Below are 22,642 nucleotides of genomic sequence, written 5' to 3'. Positions count from 1 at the left end.
AATCGTGCCTAAGTAGCTGAAATGTTTTACTTGTTCCACACGTTCCCCGTTCACAACACAGTTGACATTTTCAACAATTCTACCTATTATCATTGTCTTTGTCTTTTTAATGCTGACCTTCATACCATATCTATTACAACAGTTATTCAATTTAGTCAGGGAATCTTGCAAACTTGTAGCGGATTTATTTAGAAGTATAACATCATCTGCATAAAGCAAAGGGCTGACATTAACATCTCCAATTCTGATATCATGTTTAATACCACTTTCCTTCATAATGTGATCCATATAGATAATGAATAACAGAGGGGATAATGTACATCCTTGTCTCACACCAGATTTAACATTAAACTATCTTCCTGTACTTCCTTCAATTCTAACTGCTGACTTACAACTCAAATAAAGACTAAGTATTGCTTGATATAATGCCCCGTTGACACCATATAACTGTAACGAATTGAATAGCTTCTCTCGTCACCTTGTCATATGCCTTTTCCAGATCGACAAAACTTAAATACAGATCTTTGTTATATTCCCATGCTTTCTCAACTATTTATCTTAAAGTGAAGATATGACACTGACATATCTTCACTTACTGACAGCCTCTATTTTGCCTGAATCCAGCTTGTTCTTCACAAAGCTTTTCTTCCACAATTCTTCTCAACTGTTTCTCAAATATACTTGCATAGATCTTGCCAGGAACACTCAGTAGGGAAATACCTCTGTAATTCTCACATTCAGTTTTATTTTCCTTTTTATATATGGGTACTATTAGAGCTCTACTCCAATCATCGGGAATTCGTCCCTCTGTCCAGGCAGTGCAGTGTAGTGCAGCCACTGTAAGACTTTTATACCACCATACTTCAGCATTTCTGGTTGAATATCATCTAGTCCTGCTGCCTTTCCACATCTCAAGCCATTGATGGCTTTTTCTACTTCAAGTATGAATATGTATTCCCGACTGTATGCCTGTTGAGTGTTTTTTACCACTGTGCTATCACTGCTTGTTTCATTTAGCAATTTTTCGAAGTAATTACTCCATACTTCAAGGATATCTTTTTCTCCTGTTTTCATGTCACCTTTATCATCTCTAAGTCCTTTTACAGCACTCTTTCCTCTATCCAAGCTTCTTCAACGACCTCCAGAATATCTTACCACCTTCTTGATATTTATTTTCTATGTTCTTGCCAAAGTCACTCCCATGACTTTTGTTTAGCGAGTTTTAGACAGTGTTTCACTTTCTTACATTTGTCTCTGTATTCTCTAAGAGTAAAAGTGACTTATTTCCCAGGAACTTTTGATAAGCTTTCTTCTTTTCCTTCATTGCCTCTTTAACTTCTTGTATCCACCATGGAGTTCTGATTTTTCTATCCTTGTAGACAACCTGACCACATGCCTCTCTGGCTGAATCAATCAGGGTTTTCTTCACGGCTTGCCACTGAATCTCCAAGGTTTGGTTCCTGTTCTCAAACTCTTACTAAAATAGCAAACTTTTATTATTATTATTATTATTATTATTAACTTGTGTGCTAAAAATTCACGTAAAAATTTTTCTGTTATCAGCAAAGAACAGAATAATGTTCTTGACCTACTGAGAAATTGGGACTTATTTTGTGTGGTTAACATTTCAAACCTCTAATTCACAAAAAGAAATTGTCTGAAGAAGTTCTGCTAGAGCGAGTTTGCTCAGATGTAGATAATCATGTTTCATTTTTTATAGCAGAATACAAATATTTCAGTGAATTCATTACCATATATCTTTATCACTTAATCAAAACTTCAAGTATTTGTGAAATACTATCTATATGCATTCTGCTGAGTCTATCTTTAGGATAGGATATTTATTTGGATCAACATATTTCTGCTTACAGATAATTGATAGGGCAGTTTAGCACATATGTGTTTATAACATGGCCACTAGGTGACAAAGAGTGTTCATCAAGATTGGTGAAAACATGTTTAATTTTAAATTTGTGAGTGACAATAGTGATAATTAGTTATTTAAATATTGCTATATGATAGCTGTAATCAGTAGGCAGTGTACAGTTCTGTATTTATTAAATTTCTTTGTGTTTCTTCTGTACAGCTTTGAGAATGAATAAAATGGCAGTGGAACACAGAACAGCACAAAAGATGAATGTAAGTGGCATGGGTTGTTCGAAAATGGTTACATGCTGGGAATGCATTATGTATACTTGGGGAGAGATTGGAGATATTTATGTGGAGAGGATTAATAAGAGAGAGATGAGAGTTTGGGTGTGTAAGAAGTGTAGAATACTTATAGATTATGAGATATCACTGAATGTGAGTGATAGCAGGCAAAAGATCATGGATGTAGCTATGGGATTAAGCGGAGTTGATTATATGACTGAGTGCATGAACAGTAATGGTAAGACAGTGGTCAAAAGTGGCACTGAGTTAGCAATGTTGATTGGTAAGACAGCTCGCATAGATGGTGGCAAGTTAGTGGCAGTGAGTGGTAAGACAGAAGATATGTGCAAGGTAGTAAAAATGTGATTTGCATAAATGGCACTAAGAAAGTAATTGAAGAGGTGAAAGCAGAGCTGGAAAAGATGACACAAGAGATTAAACATATGAGGAATGAACTGAAAAGAATTATGGATTTGAATTGGAAAGTGAGGAGAATGGGACGAAAGACTTGAAAGAAATATCAAATGATTTGAGAGCAGCAATGTATGGGATTTAATGACAAGAGATGTGGTGAGTGAAAAGGTGCACAGTCTGTTTTCCAGGAGGAAGAATGAGGAGAGTAGTTGAAGCATTGGATAAGAGGAGTATGCAAGCAAAAGAGTTGGCAGTGATAGTTCACACGAATGATTTGACTGGTAACAAGAAGAATGTAAGGAGGGATGTCAGAGGACTGTTAAGGAGAGTAAAAAATAACAGTGTGGTATGTAAGATAGTCAAGCATGTTGCCTAGGTATGATTATGAGCTGAGAAGATGAGCCAAGATTATAAATGGTATGCTAGCAGAATTGCGAAAAGAGAAAGGAATTCATTTTGTGACTGTGTGGGATAAATAGAACTGTATAAAAGACAGGGGCTACATTTGAATTGATTTGCTGTGAGTCAGTTGGAGAAACTGTTGCTGGAAGAGAAAATGACTGAAATGAATGTAAGACCTGAGGAAACAAGAGGTGTTGTGGAAGAGTAGATGAGTAAGGTAGGCAAGTGGGAATGGAGAGGATGCACAAGTAAAAAAGATGAGAGAAAAGGAACACAGGGAGACACTGCGTGAGAAGTGTAGATGATGATTTCAGGAGTGAGTGCGTGAGTGAACGAGAGAGAGAGATATGTGTGAGTGCACAAGAAAGGATTAAGATAGTAAAGTTTGTAGGAGTAATATTTAGGTATGGGGAAAACGTAATATGGGGAGACACGTAAGATAGACAGGAATGGACAGTGGGGGAGGGGGATTCACATCCGAGAAGTGGGATCAGTGAGACTCGCTATAGAAACAGAAATGAACTGGTATAATGTTTACAAATGCTAGAAGTATTTGAAATAAGGGGAATGAAATTGTAACACTGACAGAGTTCATTCACCCAGAAATTATCGGTAAAGTGAAACATGGTTGAACGAAATGACATTATGACAGGAATAGAGATGGAGGGGTATGTAGTCTTTTGTGAAGGAAGACAAGGCAAAAAATGCTATTGATGATGGCAGAGAAGTTGTGTCCATCTAAGGTGGAGATGCAAAAAACAAATACTGACAGTAATTTTGAAGCAGTATGGTGTGGAGTGGTGGTGGACAGGCAGGATGAAATGTTTAGTAGAGTGTTGCTACAGACCTGATAATGTAATCAGTGAAAAGGAAATGTTTAAGCAAACTGGTCTGGCTAATAAGAAAAGAATGATCATTATGGTGATTTCAATTATGGTAATATAGAATGGAATGAAGAGATAGCATCAGGAACCAGAGAACAAATATCTTGAGTTTTTAAGGGTAACCACCTTAAGCAGTACGTAACAGAGGCCATGTGGATCAAGGGTCTTGGATTTGATTATCTCATCAGAATAGACTGTTATAAATGAAGTGTCACATCTTCCTCCAGCTGGTTAAAGTGACCATAAAGTGATCACCAGTCATATCAGGTCAAATGAGATGACTAAGTTGTTTTCTGATCTCTGGAATGTGAAATATGAAAACAGATTAAGAGGAATCAAATTACAGAGTCTAGTTGACAGAAAGAAGAGGATAGCTGTGACTGAGACATATGATTTGGTAAGGAGAAATTACCAGATTATCATGGATGAAATTTTTCATAGAATATCTAGAAACAGAAGAGAACGAGAATCTATACATGGAAGCTGTATAAGATGGGTGTGGGAGGGGGGGGGTAGGATATTTTTTGTTAGAAAGGGTTATATGGGGACTACAAGGCAGTGATTATGACAAACTCAGGAGGCAGCTGGCAGCAATATCATGGAATAAGAAACTGGATGGGAAGGAAAGCAATTCTACTCAGAAAGTATATGGTGGAGGCAATGACTGAATGTAAATATGCAATGATTGGGAGTTAAATAAGATAGGTGTAAAATGGATGACTGAAGAGGTGAAGCATGCAATCTGGAAGAAAAAGGCATTTTGGATGCAGCACAAGATGAGTGAAGATAATCAATTATATGAGGAGCACAAAGAGCAAGCAAGGAAGATGACTCTCTTGGTAAGGGAAGCAAAAGTGCAGTATAAGCAGCAGTTAGCAAATGATAGTAAAAGAAATTCTACAGAGCTAGTGAGGACAAGGATTCAGAACAGGGTGGACAGCAGTAGAATTCTCTTTAACGGACAGCATGGCTCTGCTATAGGAAGATCATGTTTTAGCAATCTGCTTACTTATAACAAGATAACAAATACAACGGACAAGAGGGTGGGGGGATACATATACAGTAGTATAATTAGATTTTGCAAAGGCTTTCAATAGATTGCCACATTACAATCTAGTGGTTAAACTGGAACAGATGGGGATTGGATAGTAAATTAGTGCGTTGGGCTGAAGACTGGCTGTCTGTAAGGTATCAACAGGTTGTGTATGGGAAGTGATATCCTATAAGAGGACAGCCACCAGTGGCATACCCCAGGGAATCTGTTTTAGGGCAACTGATGTTTAATTTCTAAGGGTCAAAGCTGTATAACTGAGAGGAGACCTCCACATAGCCTTTAAAGGAATGTGGAGAACCGAGCAGGGCTTCTGACCTATTGTCCAATCCTCACCTTCTCGTGGTGCACCCTGTTGGGTATCCACATGGATACTGAATGAACGAGGATGGGCTGGCAATTTGGGATTTAGCCAACAAATTGTATTCTTATTGGTTTAAACCAATACACAAAATGATGGTACAGCATGACAAAATTTCATGCCGGCTCGGACATCGTCCGGTTAAACAAGGCCCGCGTTGTTTTTGCCAGGGAACCAGGGCGAACAGCGAAAAGTCAGCTACTGGAACAAATCTGCAAGCACACCCCAACTCAACATCACCAGATTTAAAGATCGGTACTATCAACATAAGAAGCCTGAATGGCAAAGAAATAAAGATAGCTGAGGAATTACATAAGTACCAGATCGACATAATAGGGGTGACTAAAACAAACAAAAAAGACAAAAACTGGCGAGATCTTTCTGAGTAATAAATACAAAATGTTATTTTCAGGCAATGACAATCAAGGAAAAGAAGGAGTAGCCATAGTATTCAACACAAAATACGAGGCTGATCTTGAATGGCACGCAGTCTCAAGTAGAGTGATATGGGATAACATCAGAATGGGGAATTGGACAATGAGACTTATTTGTGCCTATAGTCCCACAGAAGGTTCTACTAAGGTAGAAGTGGAGGAATTTTTTGATGCTTTAGAAAAAGCAACTGACACAATGAAAAAGGAAAAGTTGGTCCTTGTTGGGGAATCTAAATAGCAGAGTAGGAAATGATTATGAAACATACATAAATATTTTGGGAAAATTTGGAGAAAAGATCAAAGCTAATAATAATAGCAAATACCTGTTGGATTTCTGCGCAGGACATGGACTGGTTATTACTAACACCATGTTCCAACATAAAAATGTGCACAAATTCACATGGAGAGAAGAAGCAAGGAATAAGAAAAGTCTCATTGACTATGTTATTGTTAATAGTGATGTTTTCTCCTTGGTGTAGGACACCAGAGTGTACAGAGGATTTGAAATTGGAAGTGATCACTATTTAGTCTTGAGCAGGATAAAATTGAATTTCATATTGAAAAGAATAACATAAGAAAGTTTTAAAGCGAATAAAAGTTGAGCAGCTCTCAGATGTGAACTGCAGACTAAAATACACAAAGATTATTGAAGAAAAAATGAAAGAGTTTGAGAAGAGGAACCAAACCTTGGAGATTTAGTGGCAAGTCTTGAAGAAAACCCTGATTGACATCAGGGTTTTCTTCAAGGACAAATACAGAGACAAATATAAGAAAGCAAACTAGCTAAACAAAAGTCATGGGAGGACTTTGGCAAGAACATAGAAAATAAATATCAAGTAGGTGGTAAGATATTCTGGACTTTGTTGAAGAAGCTTAGAAACGGAGGAAAGAGTGCTGTAAAAGGAGTTAGAGATGATAAAGGTGACATGAAAACAGGAGAAAAAGATATCCTTGAAGTATGGAGTAATTACTTCGAAAAATTGCTAAACGAAACAAGCAGTGATAGCACAGTGGTAAAAAACACTCAACAGGTATACAGTCATGAATACGTATCCATACTTGAAGTAGAATATTGAAGTATGCTGGTATAAAAATCTTACAGTGGCTGCTCTGCATAGTTCAGAACACTGCGAATTCCCGAATGATTGGAGTAGAGCTCTAATAGTACCCATATATAAAAAGGGAAATAAAACTAAATGTGAGAATTACAGAGGTATTTCCCTACTTAGTGTTCCTGGCAAGATCTATGCAAGTATACTTGAGAAACAGTTGAGAAGAATTATGGAAGAAAAGCTTGGTGAAGAACAAGCTGGATTCAGGCCAATAGAGGCTGTCAGGATCAGATCTTCACTTTAAGATAAATAGTTGAGAAAGCATGGGAATATAACAAAGATCTGTATTTAAGTTTTGTCGATTTGGAAAAGGCATATGACAAGGCGCCAAGAGAGAAGCTATTCAATACGCTACAGTTATATAGTGTCAATGGGGCATTATATCAAGCAATACTTAGTCTTTATTCGAGTTGTAAGTCAGCAGTTAGAATTGAAGGAAGTACAGGAAGATAGTTTAATGTTAAATCTGGTGTGAGACAAGGATGTACATTATCCCCTCTGTTATTCATTATCTATATGGATCACATTATGAAGGAAAGTGGTATTAAACATGTTAATGTCAGCTCTTTGCTTTATGCGGACGGTGTTATACTTCTAAATAAACCGCTACAAGTTTGCAAGATTCCCTGACTAAATTGAATAACTGTTGTAATAGATATGGTATGAAGGTCAGCAATGAAAGACAATGAAAATAGGTAGAATTGTTGAAAATATCAACCATGTTGTGAACGGGGAACCTGTGGAACAAGTAAAATATTTCAACTACTTAGGCATGATTTTTAGTGAAGATGGTAAATTAAATATTGAAATAGACAACAGAATCAACAAAGCTGGTATGGTAGGAAGTCAACTGAATAAATTCATATGGATTAAGAGAGAAATTAGTCGGAACACTAAATTAGCTGTATACAAGACAGTGTTCAAACCAGTTTTAACTTATGGATTTCAGAGCTGGGTCAGAAGTAAAACACTTGACCAAAGACTAGAGACCGCAGATATGAGAGTCCTGAGAAAGATTAGAGGCGTGAACAGATAGCATCAATGGCAATATCATATTAAAAATGAGGATATTAGGAAAGAACTTGACGTCAGCATCCAGGAATGCATTAGCAGGGCTATTCTCAGGTGGTATGGTCACTTAAACAGAATGGGCGAGGAAAGATTAGCAAAACAAGTATGCTCTGCCAGGTTGGAAGGAAAACAACCCAGAGGAAGACCAAGATATAGGTGGATTGATACAGTACAAAGTGCCTTAGACAATAGAAATATAAGATCTGATGATGATGGAGTCTTGACAAGTAACAGACTGATTTGGAGGAAAATTGTAGATAGGGAGTTAGTAATGATGTAAATTTTCATGTAGTACTATCATATCCTGTACACCCCTTAAGGGTACATATCAGGAATTTGATGATGATGATGTAAAATACATTGGAAAGGGCTTAAATGGTGATAGTGATATATAGTTGTTTGCAGATGATGCAAAGTTGGAGAGAGTTATGAGAAGTAGAGCAGGTGTTGTAACCTTGCAAGAGTGCCTCCTCAATATACTGTCTCTGAATGGTCAAGTGTTGTGTGGGAGACTGTATCAATCAGTTTAATGTTGCAAAATGTAAAGCTTTAAAATTTGGGAAGCAAAGATGGGATGCAAAGTATAGGACTGGTGAAGATATTTTGGAGTAGGTAGAGGAAATGAAGAATTTGGGGATTGTGGTGGATAGGTACTTGAAATTTCATGGACATTTTGCTAAACTTATGAGGACGACACAGCAGATTATGGGAATGATGCAGAGAACACTGATGTTCTCTGCATCATCTGCATCTGGATCCAGAGATGATTGACTAAGTTGGTTTCTGGTCTCTGGAATGTGAGGACAGATTGAGAGAATGCAAATCAGAGCCTAGTAGATAGAAGGAAGAGGGGAGATATGATCGAGACATAAGTTAATAATTACCAGATTAGCATGGATGAGAATTTTCATAGAATATCTGGAGACAAGGGAATAAGAGAGGCCATTCCTGGAAGCTGTATACGGTGGGTGTGAGCAAGGGAATGTGGAGTACATTTTTTTGCATGAAAGTGTAAGTGCATTCACTTACACTTAAAGGTATTCACTGTACAGGGACAGTGAATACCTTTAAGTTGAGGTATAATGAGCTGGGAATGTGAGAGTGGGACCTTCCACAACGAGTTTCTTGACTCCATGGAGGTCTGTTGATGATGATAATAATAGTTTGTATTAACTGTCAAGTGTGTGCGGATGTCAGTTAACGCAGCAATATGCAAGATTCTAAAATTTGGGAAGCAAAGTATAATGGAATGCAGAGTATAGGATTGGTGTGGATATTTTGGAGGAGGTGGAGGAGATGACTGACTTGGGTGGCGGGGGTAGATGAGATTTGAAATTTTGTGTACATTTTGCTAAAATTGTGGGGAAAACACAGTGGATTATGGGAATGATGCAGAGAACACCGGTTCCACTGTACAAGGCTTTGTCCAAGCAACATATGAATTACTGTACACCGATTCGGTTGCCTGGTTTTCTAAATGATAATGAGATGTTGGAGAGGATTCAAAGATGACTAAGTTAATTTCTGATCTCTGGAATGTGAAATATGAGAACAGATTGAGAGGAATCAAATTACACAGTCTAGTGGACAAAAAGAACAGGGGAGATGTGATTGAGATGCATGATTTGGTAAGGAGTAATTACCAGATTAACATGGATGAGATTTTTCATAGAATATCCAGAGACAGAAGAGAATGAGAACCTATACCTGGAAGCTGTATAAGATGGGTGTGAGCAAGGGTTGAGGGGGAGATGAGATTTTTTGCATGGAGAGTGGTGGGTGACTGGAATGCGATGCCTGAGAATGTGGTGAGTGCAAGGACAGTGAAAGCATTTAAATCAAGGTATGATGAGCTGTGCATGTGAGAACAGGACCTACTGCAATGAGTCTCTTGACTCCACGGAATTCTGTTAATAATAACAATAACATGAGGTTATTTTACTTATTTAAGTTGCTGTACATATGATGAAAAGAACATAACCTCACTATATGTTGGCCAACTTATAAATGTGGAATGTTCTTGAAACCATTGTAATAGCATGTTGTTGATTCTATTGTCTATTTCCATATTTAATTTACCATCTTCACTAAAAATCATGCCTAAGTAGCTTAAATGTTTTACTTGCTCAATAGGGTCTCCATGCACAATAAGTTTATATTTTCAATGTTTCTGCCTATTTTCATTGTCTTTGTATTTTTATTGCTGACTTTCATACCATATCTACTATAACAGTTATTCAATTTAGTCAGGGAATCTTCCAGACTTGTAGCAGATTTATTTAGAAGTATAAAATCATCCGCATAAAGCAAAGAGCTAAGATTAACATCTCCAATTATGACTAACTTACAAGCTTATGTATCCCGCCCTAGGCAATAATAGAGTATAATAAATAATAGAGTATAATAAATTTAGTTTAATCCTTTATCCAAGTGTGAGCAAACAAAGTTTGCGCCTGAAAGTATCTTCAGGACTTGCTCCACCTTTGCAAAGTTGTCCTGGTGTTGTACCACCTTACCTCAGTCCTGAAGATACTTTCAGGCGCAAACTTTGTTTGCTCACACTTGGATAAAGGATTAAACTAAATTTATTACATGGTGTGTATACGTATTACGAAGAATTTGCAAGAATAGCACAATTTATAACTAGAAATATTTACACTTATTTTACAATTTTGTGACACACAACAGTAAGAAATAATTCACATTAATTCTGAATAACAAAATTGGCTTTAGGAATGGGAGATCTTGTTAAATTCTGAATGAGATAATATTGTCTTATAAATGCTCTCATTCTGAACTTAACAGTGGAGGTCTCCTACCAGTTATATAGCTTTGACCCTTAAGCACCCCCTCCCTGGAGGTGTTATGTAATAATAATAATAAAACCATTTTGCTACTTTACTGATAAATATCTTTCTATACTTGGTGGGACATACTGTCCGACCACAGATGCGAAACCTCTCGGCACATGGCAGGAGGAGAAGAAGATGAATTCATTCTGATAATAGTGTAATCAATGATGAGTGTTTATTATCTTATGTCGGAAAATTAGTGTTTTATGAAAATTCTAGTTTTTAAGAGTAACTATTTTGTTTGTACAACAGTTGGAAAATTTTACATGTAGTACGCAATTTTGCATGTTGGTGATGAATTCGTACATTGCCTTATTCCTTTCTCCCCTCCAACATGAATTGACTCTTCTTGGTGTTGTGCCAGCCAAGGTTCTCGCATCTGTGGGCAGACAGTATTCTTACCAAAATTTTCCCCAAGACTTTCATTTACTCTTACACAGTGCTTTGCTTTCTTACATTTTTCTCTATATTCTCTCAGAATACATGTTTATGGATTTGCTAGGAACTTTTCCATGGAGTTTTGCTTTTTCTATCCTTATAGACAACTTTGCCACATGCCTCTCTGGCTAATCAATGTTTTCTTCAGAGTCTGCCAATGAGTCTCCAAGGCTTGATTATTGTTTTTAAACTCCTTAATTTTTCCTCCAATGATATTTTTGGAATCTTGAGTCTATGTTCACCTCTGAAAGCTGCTCTTCAATTTTTTTTAGTTTCTTGCATATTTTTTTTTCAATATGATATTCCATTTTATTCTGTTCAAAACTAAATAGTGATTGCTTTCTGTTTCAAACAAGAATGTGGTCAATTAGTTCTAGTGATCACCACTTGCCTGTATGCTTGTCATGACCAGCATGAAGATATAATTATCCACAACAACATCATTTTTTTCCCTTAATTTTCACCATATAAATCTATGCACATCTTTATGTTGGAACATGATGTAAGTGATGTGGACCATGTCCAAACAGTAATAATCCAGAAGGTACCTACTTATTATTAGCACTGCACTTCTTTTCTAAATCTTCCAGCTACATTTTTAAATTTGAGGGATGGATGAAACTATATAATGTTTCATATAGATGCTGCATTTAAATGGATTTGATGTGAGTCAGCTGGAGAAGTTGTTGCTGCAATAAACAGTATGACAATGGAAGACCTGAGGAAGCAAGAGGCAGTAGAGGTGACATGGAAGAGCAGGTAAGTAGTGAAAAGAAGGAACACAAGACAAATGGGGAAACAGGGTAGACAGGATACGCTGTGAGAAGAGTGCATGATGGATACAGGAGAATGTGTGTGTACACAAGAAAGGATTGGAATGATCAGGAATGCGGGAGAAACAAAAACATCTGAAGAGAGGTGTAAAATCAGTGATGATAGAGAAGAGTGGCAAAGGTGGGAGGGGCATGGAATCATATCTGAGGAATGGGGTTGCAGAGGCTTGTGATAAAACCAAAAATAAGCTCATATATATGTTTACAAATACTAGAAGTATTTAAAAGAGAGGAAATGAAATTCTAGCATAAATAGAGTATATTTATCCAAACAGTGTTCAAATAATTGAGACATGGTTAGTTGATGATATTCTGACATGTAGGAATAGAGATGAATGAATACGTTTTTCGTGAGGATAAGCACGGCAGAAGAGGAGTGCTGTTGATGTCGGTAGAAGCATCATCTCCATCTAAAGTGGAGATCAAAGGAGTGAACAGAATGAAACATCTTGTTGGGTGTTGCTACAGACCCGGTAATGTGGAGGCCAATGAGAGGGAAATGTATAGGCAAATCGGCCTAGCTAATAAGAACCGGGCGATTTTAATTATGGTAATATAGACTGGAATGAAGAGGAAACATCTGAAAGGTTGGGGAGGGAGATCAAAAATGAATTTCTTGAGTTTTTGAGGGACAACTACCTTAGGTAGTATGTAACAGAGGGCACATGGATCAACAGTCTTGGATTTGATCATTTCATCACAACATGTTCTTGTAAATGAGGTGTTAAATCTCCCTCCAGTTAGTAAGAGTGAGCATGAAGTAATTATTAGGGTGGTTGTCAGCCATATGAAGGCTTCTGTGAGAAAAGAATATATGTGGAACTATAAGCCTGGTGATTATGAAAAACATAGAAACAGCTTGCAGAGGCAATGTCATGCTTTACCTCTTCATTCATGCATTCCAAAGGTCAAGAGGTCAAATAAGGTGGGTGTGAAATGGATGAATGAAGAGGTAAAGCATGCAATTTAGAAGAAAGCATTATGTAAGAATAAGATGAGTAGTGGTGGTGGTAACAGTCGCTTGCACAAGGAGTACAAAGAGCAAGCAAGAGAGGTAACTTCCTTGGTAAGGGTAGTGAAAGTGCAGTAAGGGCAGCAGTTAGCTAATGAGCCAAAAGAAATCCTAGGAAGTTTCTTCAATATGTGCAAGTAGAAGAAAGAATGATTGTAGAAGTGATGACATTAGTTGAAAAGAATGGTAGAATGATAACTACTGAGAAGGATATAGTAGATTAGTTAAAGGAGCAATTCATAAAGGTATTTCATCCTTGTGAAGATAACATCATGGAGAACTTTGAGAACAATAGGGAAGGAGTAGGAACCACTTATGGTGAGTGAGCAGGAGGTATACACTGCTTGGAAAGAAGTCTATGTACACCATAGTGTGAGGAACAAACGGAATCCTAATAAAAGGTAGGACCTCCTTTTGTTGCAATGACTATAGCAATCCTATGAGGCATACTTTCCACAAGCATATGATAGCGATCAATGGGAATTTTGGACCATTCTTCCTGCAAGCATGTAATGAGGTCCTGGAATGTTATGGGGCAGACGTCCCTTCACCTGATGTTCCAGTTCATCCTACAGATCATAGTGTGAGGAACAAACGGAATCCTAATAAAAGGTAGGACCTCCTTTTGTTGCAATGACTATAGCAATCCTATGAGGCATACTTTCCACAAGCATGTGATAGCGATCAATGGGAATTTTGGACCATTCTTCCCGCAAGCATGTAATGAGGTCCTGGAATGTTATGGGGCAGACGTCCCTTCACCTGATGTTCCAGTTCATCCTACAGAAAGCCAAGATGATATTCATGCCCTCAACCATGTAGTTACAGCAGCAGCCTTATGACACGAAGCATAGTCTTGCTGAAAGAGACAATAGTCAGTTCCATAGAAAGCCAACAAAGTAGGAAGCACTGCATTGTTCAGAATGTTCAGACACCTATTAGAGTTCAATGTTTGTGGCATCACAAACAGAGGTCTGAGGCCAAACCAGATATGGTCCAGGAAAAACAGGACCATATCATCATACTGCCACCTCTAAATTACATACTTATGAAATTTTTCATATTTATGCACTCTAGTAAGAGACTTTCACTGGGCATCTCCACCACACCCCCACCCATCCATCTGCTCAGTAGAGTATAGTGGGATCCACTGTTCCATAACACAGCCTTCCAAGCTTCCAAGTCCCACTGCACAAGCTGCTCTTTGCACCAATGAAGATGATGCTACATGTTGGTTCAGGTAACGTGGGGCTTGTGTATTCCAGTCCAACTATGGAAACCCATGTTGTAAGCCTTGGTTAGGAATGTTTTTGAGCAGATTTGTGTTCCAGTTTGTGACTGCTGACCTGGGATGGCCCAATTTATCAACAATTTGTCAAACAGATAGGCCTGTAACATGAGGCATCCTATCACAACACTTCTTTAAAACTCTGTCAGTTCCCTTCTCACAGCCATTTCATTTAAACACAGTTACACTGACAGCATCATATTCCTCCAATTATACCTGCTACAAACATGACTCATTACATGACATGATGCACCTTGTCTGTGGGGGTGTCCATTGACTTCTTTCCAAGCAGTGTATGAGGACTTGAGTAAATTCATGTTTATAATACCATAGAACTTGATGGTATATTGCTGCATTTCTTGAGAGAATGTTCCAGGCAGTTAACAGCTTTGACTTACTGCTTTAACATTAGTCTTATATTTTCCCAAATTCCAAAGGAATGGAAAGAGGGAAAAATTGTTCTGCTTCATCATATGAGCATGTGTATGGGGTAATGATATCACAAAACAGGAAAGTCACTGGTAGTGTGCCCCCATAGGTCTGTTTTTGGGCCACTGCTGTTTAATTTGAATGTAAATGACATTGGGAAAGACTGGAATGGTGGCATACAGTTGTTTGCAGATGATGCAAAGTTGGCAAAAATTATTATTAGAAAAATGGCTGTTGTAGCCCTTGCAATTGGATTTGAATAAATTGGGTGAATGGGACTACCAGTTCAACATAGAAAAAAGTGTAAGATTTTAAAATTTGGGAAGCACAGATGGGATGCAGGGTATAAAATTAGTGGACATACCTTAGAGGAGGCAGAGGAGATGAGGGATCTCTGGAGGTGTTGGTGGATAAGGACCTGAAATTTCAGGGATATTGCTAAAATTGTGAGGATAGCACATTGCATTATGACAATGATGTGGAGAACATTGACATGCGGTGGTAAGAATGTTATGATTCCTTTGTATAAGGATTTGATAGACTGCATATGGATTACTGTGCACAGGTTTGGTCATCGATTTTTCAAAAGGATGATGAGGTATTGGAAAAGTTTCAGAGATGATTGATTAAAGTGGTTTCTGGTCTCTGGAATGTAGTGTATGAAGACAGATTGAGGGATTGCAAATTACAGAGTCTAGTGGGTAGAATGTTGGGGAGGCATGATTGAAACATAAGTTGGTAAGGGGTTATTACTGGATTAATGTGGATCAGAATGTTCACAAAATGGTTGGAGACAGAAGAGAACAAGGGGACCATCTGTGGAAGCTGCATATGCAGGGTATGAGCAAAGGGGTGAGGAGTAATTTTTTGTGTGGAGAGTTGTGAGTGGTTGGAATGCATTGCCTGGAAGTGTGGAGACAGTGAATGCATACAAGTCACAGTATGATGAGCTGCATGTGTGATGGAGGATCTCCCATACTGAGTCAATGCCATGGGAGGGTCTGATAATAATTCCTATGTCTGGTATTTATTTCATACTCTATTGTTTAGATCTCCAACAAGGACCAGAGTTTCTTCTTTCTTAACATTAGCTGCCATCTCTAATGACATGACAAATTCCTCCACTTCTTCCTTAGTAGAACTTTCTGTTGGATCACAGGCACAAATAAGTCTTATTGTCCAATTCCCCAATTTTATATTTGCCCACATTATTCTACTTGACACACCTACAATTTAAGAAGATTATCTTCATATTTGGTGTTGGTCTAAAGCTTTCCCCTTCCTTTCCCTCATCATTATTGCATGAATATAATATCGTGTAGCTGTTATTTAGAAGAATCTCACCTGTTTTTGGTTCTGGTAACACCAACTCTGTGAAAATAGTACTTCTTCAATTCTTCTGCCAGTTCCACTTCTTTTCCATTGATACCTCTTATGTTTATAGTGCCTATCTTGAACTTTGCTGACATTAAGTTTGAGTTCATTCCAGTAGCTGACCTATCATTGATCTCAGTTTTTTGATGAATACAGTGAGGAACTTGTTAAATTGGAGAAACAGCCTAGCTGGCATGACTTTTTGGATTGTTCAAGCATCACAGCCTTTTGGTTTAAGTCAATACAGAATACAATTGGTCAGCTAAATCGCAAATTGACAGCTCATCCTCATATATTCAGAATCCAGATACATACTAACAAAGTGCCATTAGAAGGTAAGGACTGGACATTAAGTCAGAAGCCCAGGTCAGACCTCTGCCTTTCTAAAAAGTCTACATGAAAGTCTCCTCCCAGTTATCAAGCATTGAGTTTTGTAGTTCTGCAAAAGAGATATAATAAAGTGCCAAGCAAAAAAGCTGTTCAAAAATCTACAGTTACTTGGTGTAAATGGAAAGCCATATCAAGTAGTACATTATCTAAATTTAAGATGTAAGTCAGTCAGAAGTAAAGATATAAGAAGATGGTTTGATGTGAAAGCAGTTGTAAAACTCAAGGAATATCTTCACTGTCATTCATCAACTATATGAATCATTATGAAGGAAAGTGAAATGTTAAATTGGAGATGTTAATCTGAGCTCTTTACTTCATACAGATCATGGAAGTCTCCCCCCCCATTTGGTTAGACTATAAATTATATATTTAGATACTTGGATAATCCTTTATCCAAGTGTAAGCAAACACTTCAGGCACAAACTTTGTTTGCTTACACTTGGATAAAGGATTAAACTAAATATATAATTCATACAGATGATGTGAAGTCCTCCCACCAAGAAAATTTTGATTTGGAACCTCCTCCACTTAGGCATGAAGTTGAAAGAGCAGTTCAGCAGCTTAACAGCAATAAAGCCCCATGTGCAGATGAAATCTCAGCAGAATTAATTAAGGCCACAGGGGATGGAGGTATAAGAGTGTTTCATAGATTGATTACAAGGATATGGGAGACAGGATCATGGCCTAGAGACTGGAATAAGTCAGTTTTCATACCACTACATAAGAAAGGTGATATGAAGGCATGCAAGAATTATAGAACTATTAGTTTGATATCTCATGCAAGCAAAATTTTATTAAAGATCATGCTAAATAGGATTGAGGCCAAAGTTGAGGCAAAGATGCCCAAGGAACAAGCAGGTTTTAGGAAAGGTAGGGGCACCAGAGATCAGATCCTTTGCCTTAGTCCAATCATAGAAAAATATAAAGAATTCAGACTCCTTCTGGTAATGTGTTTCTTAGACTACTCTAAAGCTTTTGACTGTGTTGAGCATGTGAAACTGTGGGAAGTAATGAAAAGAATGGGTTTTCCTCAACACACTATCAGGTTGATAGCCAACTTGTATAAGGAGAAAGAAGCCACAGTAAGAACAGGTGTTGGATTGACTGACTGGCTTCAAGTTGGAAAAGGAGTTAGGCAAGGATGTTTACTTTCTCCTCACTTGTTTAGTATAAATGCAGAGGACATCATGCATGAAGCATTGGATGAGCTCAGGACAGGAATTAGGATAGGAGGTAGATTGATCAGTAATCTGAGGTATGCTGATGATACAGTACTCCTTTGTAATGACATGGAAGAACTAGGACTAATTCTTGACAAAGTTAACAAGATCAGTAATAACAGAGAACTTCAACTCAATTCTAGCAAGACAAAGATCATGGTTCTCAAAGGAAAAATAAACAGAGAAGCTCTTGAGAAAGAAGTGTACCTTAATGGAGAAAGAATTGAGGAAGTCAGCAAGTTTGAGTACCTGGGATCCATTATTAATGTGAAGAATTGCTGTTCAGAAGATGTCAGAAAAAGGTTAGGAATGGCTAAAACAACAGTCTCAGACCTGTCTAAAATCTGGAAGGATGGATCTATCTCCATGGGAACAAAGCTGAGGATTTTGGATGCAGTTGTTTTTCCAACAGCGACTTATGGATGCGAGACCTAGAACCTAAAGAAGTCAGATAAGAAACGGATATCTGCTTTCAAGATGTAGTGTTACAGAAGGCTGTTGAGGATATCATATACTGAAAGGCATACAAATTAATGGGTGTTAGAAAAGATCAGTAGAACTTTAAGGCTCTCCTTAATGATATTGACAGAAGAAAGTTAAAATATTTTGGACACATAGAAAGGATGGAAGGAGGACTTCTCAGAATAGTAATAGAAGGTAAAGTTCCTGGAAAAAGAGGCAGGGGTAGACCATCAATGAGATGGATGGATGGAGTGACTGATCTTCAGAGAGTTGAGGCTGCCAGAAAAAGCAAACAACAGGACTACATGGTGAGGCCTGGTGTGGAACATCACCGAGCATAGGAGTGACCATACGGCAGCTGTAGATGCTCAGTGAACATAGAAAGAAAGATGTTTTACTCCTAAATAAATCCAGTACAAGTGTGCAGGATTCCTTAACTAAATTGAAAAACTTCTGTAATAAATTTGATTGAAAATCAGCTACAAAAAGTTCAAAACTACAAAAATAGACAGGATTGCTGAAAACGTCAGCTGCATCCTGAATGGAGAACCTATAGAACAAGTAATGTATTTCAACTATTCAGGTCCAATTTTTAGTAAAGATGAATTAAAGATGAAAATAGATAATAGATAAAAAGCTGGTGATGTGAGAAATCAAATGAATAAATTTATATGGAATGAGAGAGAAATTAGTCAACGCACTAAACTAGATGTGTACACGACAGTTTTCAAACAAATTTTAACTTATGGATCCAAGAGCTGAATGAGAAATAAAAAATAATAATAAAGAATTATGAGAAAAATTAGAGGAATAAATAGGTAGCATTAGTGCCAGAATCATATTAAAATGCCAGAATGACAGGAAAAAAGACCAAAATGCAGGGTGGATTAACTTAGAATTGTATTAAAAGACCAAAATATAAGAATTGACAATATCTGGAGTTCTGACAGATAACAGACTAATGTAGAGGAAAATTGTTGTCAGAATTTAATAATGTAAACTTTTCATGAAGTATTTATCATAGTTTCCTGTACACGAGGAATTTGATGACGATAAACATATACAATATATTTTTATATAGAGTTCTTTTATCACGTGGTTATTATAATTATTACATCAAAATTATTATTGTTAATGTCAAGACAAAATAAGAGAAACTTTCATAGTGTAACATATGGTATATCTTTAAAAAAAATGGCTGTTAATTGGTACAGGAAATGCTTGTAATCCTTGACTACGCATAAATATTTCATTAGCATCAAAAAGCAATGCCAGAATTTTTTTTGTTTGTTTTTAATATTGTCTAATTATGCTCAGATGATCATGTTTTTCTTTGTTCCTGAAGAACTTTATTGAAGATAATTACTTTCATGAAAAACTATTTTATAAATTAATAATGCATATCAGTTCTAAAAACATTGCTTTTTGTTCTCTAATTTGTTACTCATTGATAATCCTAGTTAAAAATCACAGTATTTTTAGTTTCAGTACAGTTTTTCTTTCTAAAAAAACAAAACTTAAATCTTTTCACATGACATAATTTATAATGTTATCTGCAATCCCTTGAGCTGCAGTTCCACTCCCCTATTTCCAAAAGTTAAAAACATTAAAGAAACACATTAACACATTATGTATGTCAGAAAATCTCTCTGTGTAACATAAGTATTGTAATATCAATACTGATAATGCCATTCTTCTAGTTATTTTAGAAGTTTGGTTGGCAAAACTTGTACTGCTAAATATTTTACAATAAAATTTGTTGAGATAAAAGATGCATATGCATTTAATTATAATTAAAGAAATATGTTATTTCAGTCTTTTTTGAGTCCTTTGATGATTAACATGATAAATTTATGATTAATAAATAGCAATCACTGATGGAGAATGCACTTAGTGGTGCAATATAGAAATGATCATCTAAGCATAAGTCATTAATTATCCCAATTTTGAAAGGATAGCTTATCATCCAATAATAAAAATTGTCATTCTCACTTAATATACTACTATTCTGTACATTCATGGAAATTCTGGATACTCTTTTCCCAGGAATTTCTGGAATTAAGAAATATAGTAGATTACTATAGCTCCAGACCTATAACAATCTACTATTTACCCACTTTCAAAACAATGATACTTCAATTAACCAATATTTCTATGTCAACAGAAAAATCTGTTGACATAGAATTATCCGATCTTTCAAGTATCAGAATTATCCGATCTTTCAAGTATCAGAATTATCCGATCTTTCAAGTATCAGAATGACAAATTACCTTCCTAGTTAGATACACTGTAAATTATTGTAATTATAATCTCGTGAAATTATATATATTGCAGTTGACTACTTTCATTTCAGAGGGCAATAAAATTTATAAAAATACAAATAATAGAAACTAACCTGTTAAATCAGCTTCAATAAATCGATTCAAAGGGAACATCATACCATCTGCAAGTTGAGAGGCACAGACCTGCTGCCAAGAACTGACCTAAGACAAAAATGATCACTCTTTTAATCTAGAAATCATAATTCTTACCAAAATGCTTGTATACACAATAAATTAATGTTTTTCAATCTTCTTCAGAATGAAGTGCGATAGATAATCAAGTTAACCAACTCTTGGTAAAGGTGTCATAAGCTCTGATCACTTGCTAAGTATCCTATAATACAAAGTACATATCCTTACAGACATGTATAATGCTATGTATTATGGGAAGGGTCACTACCCAGACCGGTTTCCCCGTAATAAGTGCGGGATTACCTCTCCAAAAACTCATGAGATCCCCCAGATTACCCAACAAACAATGAGTGACCCAAAAGATCGAAAACTCAGCGTTGTCCCCCCCCCCCCCCCAGTAAGAGGCTCACCCTGTCACTGAGAACTCTCAGCATTTGGCTCTACTCAGTGGCAGGCTTACTCCACCACTGAGCAGAACCACTCATATTTCATCTGAGGGGTAACAGCAAACAGCCATGCCTCAGTTAACTTCATGGGCTACAGCATTACCCCTGTACCTGGGTAACAGCAACAGCAGAGCCTCAGTTAGAACTTCAATGACTACAGCATTGCTATCCATCACCCAAGCTTCCAACTGGTTTCGACTTTTATTGAGGTCTCGTCAGTGGGAGCCAGACCCAGAGGTGGTGATACCAAGGTTGAAGTAATGCAGAACTTATATTTACCTATATGAGTTGCCACTTAAACCTTATTAAATAAAAATCTCTGGATGAGAGAAAGATGTAGAAAGTTTTTTACTTTGGGTGTACTATACGTTAAAGATACCAAGAAATTTTATAAACTTGGTTTTAATCCTTTAGTGATCAGAGCTTATGCCACCTTTACCAGAGTTGCCTCAGACCTGAAAATACTTCAGCACAAACTTGGCTTACTTGGGAAAAAAAAAAGGATTAAAACCAAGTTTATAAAATTTCTTGGTATCTTTAACGTATAGTATACCCAAGGTAAAAAACTTTCTACATTTATATGGAGCCTCCATAGCTCAGTTGTTATAGATGAAGCCCTTTGGTCAGAAAGACCTGGGTTCAATTCCTGTCAGTAACATGAAAAACCTTTATCTGGTCTCTTTCGACAAAAGGTGAATTTAGCTGGTCTCATATGGAGATCAGGGGACTATATGGTGTATTACTCAGGACATGAGACAAGTCGAAAAAATGGAGTATCTTTCTTTCTCAGGAAAAAGATGGCTAGCTATGCATTGGGTTATAATCCAGTGAGTGACAGAATCATTTCTCTCAGAGTGAGTGGACATCCAATAAATATGACCATCATTCAGGTTTATGCACCTAGTACAGAAGAATCAGAAGAAGATACATTGAAGAATTTTATGGCAAGTTACAAGAAGTGATAGATGCAACACCAAAGCGAGATTTATGGCTACTTATTGGAGATTGGAATGCAAAAGTGGGAGAGACTGAGGAACAAGGAATAACAGGTCGTTTTGGTTTAGGTATTCGTAACACTGCAGGGAAGAGAGTAGTTGAGTTTTGTGCAGAGAATTCTTTGTTTGTTGCTAACACCTGCTTTAAACAGCACAAAAGAAGATTGTACACATGGATATCACCTGATGGACAACACAGAAATCAAATTGACTATATACTTGGACAAAGAAGATGGAGAAGTGCAATTCAGTCTGTCAAGACTTTTCCAGGTGCAGACTGTGGAACAGACCATCAGTTATTAGTGGCTACGATATATGTGAAACTACGGAAACTAAAAACAACACAAATGTCTATCAGATATGATCTTGGAAACATACCAGCTGAATACAATATTAGCATACAGAACAGATTCAACACACTCAATTTGTGTGAAAGAGAACCAGATGAACTATGGAAAGAGATTAAAGATATAATTAAAACAGAAGCAAAGAAGAATATTCCAACAGTTTGTAAGAAGAAGAAGTCCAAATGGCTGTCAGAAAATGCCATCATGCTCAGGAAAGGAGGAA

At 37.0% G+C, this 22,642-nt stretch overlaps 1 protein-coding gene across 5 annotated transcripts in view; it reads right to left on the bottom strand.

Moving 5' to 3' along the window:
* LOC150100640 (DCC-interacting protein 13-alpha-like) overlaps window positions 1-22,642 on the bottom strand; it is a 408,578-nt gene that overhangs the window by 264,718 nt on the left and 121,218 nt on the right. For all 5 annotated transcript variants that reach the window (XR_016549161.1, XM_090401384.1, XM_090401387.1 and 2 more), the window contains one exon: window positions 20,574-20,661. Coding sequence is in view for 4 of the 5 variants with exons in the window: in XM_090401384.1 (XP_090257510.1) it covers window positions 20,574-20,661 (88 nt within the window). In the remaining variant the exon portion in view is untranslated. The remainder of the gene's footprint in view (window positions 1-20,573; window positions 20,662-22,642) is intronic.

Source organism: Typopeltis vanoorti, chromosome 12, assembly GCF_054136105.1.
Source record: "Typopeltis vanoorti isolate ZY-2024b chromosome 12, IOZ_Tvanoo_1.0, whole genome shotgun sequence".
In the NCBI taxonomy this organism is placed as follows: domain Eukaryota; kingdom Metazoa; phylum Arthropoda; class Arachnida; order Uropygi; family Thelyphonidae; genus Typopeltis; species Typopeltis vanoorti.
This window is presented reverse-complemented; position numbering and strand designations above follow the sequence as displayed.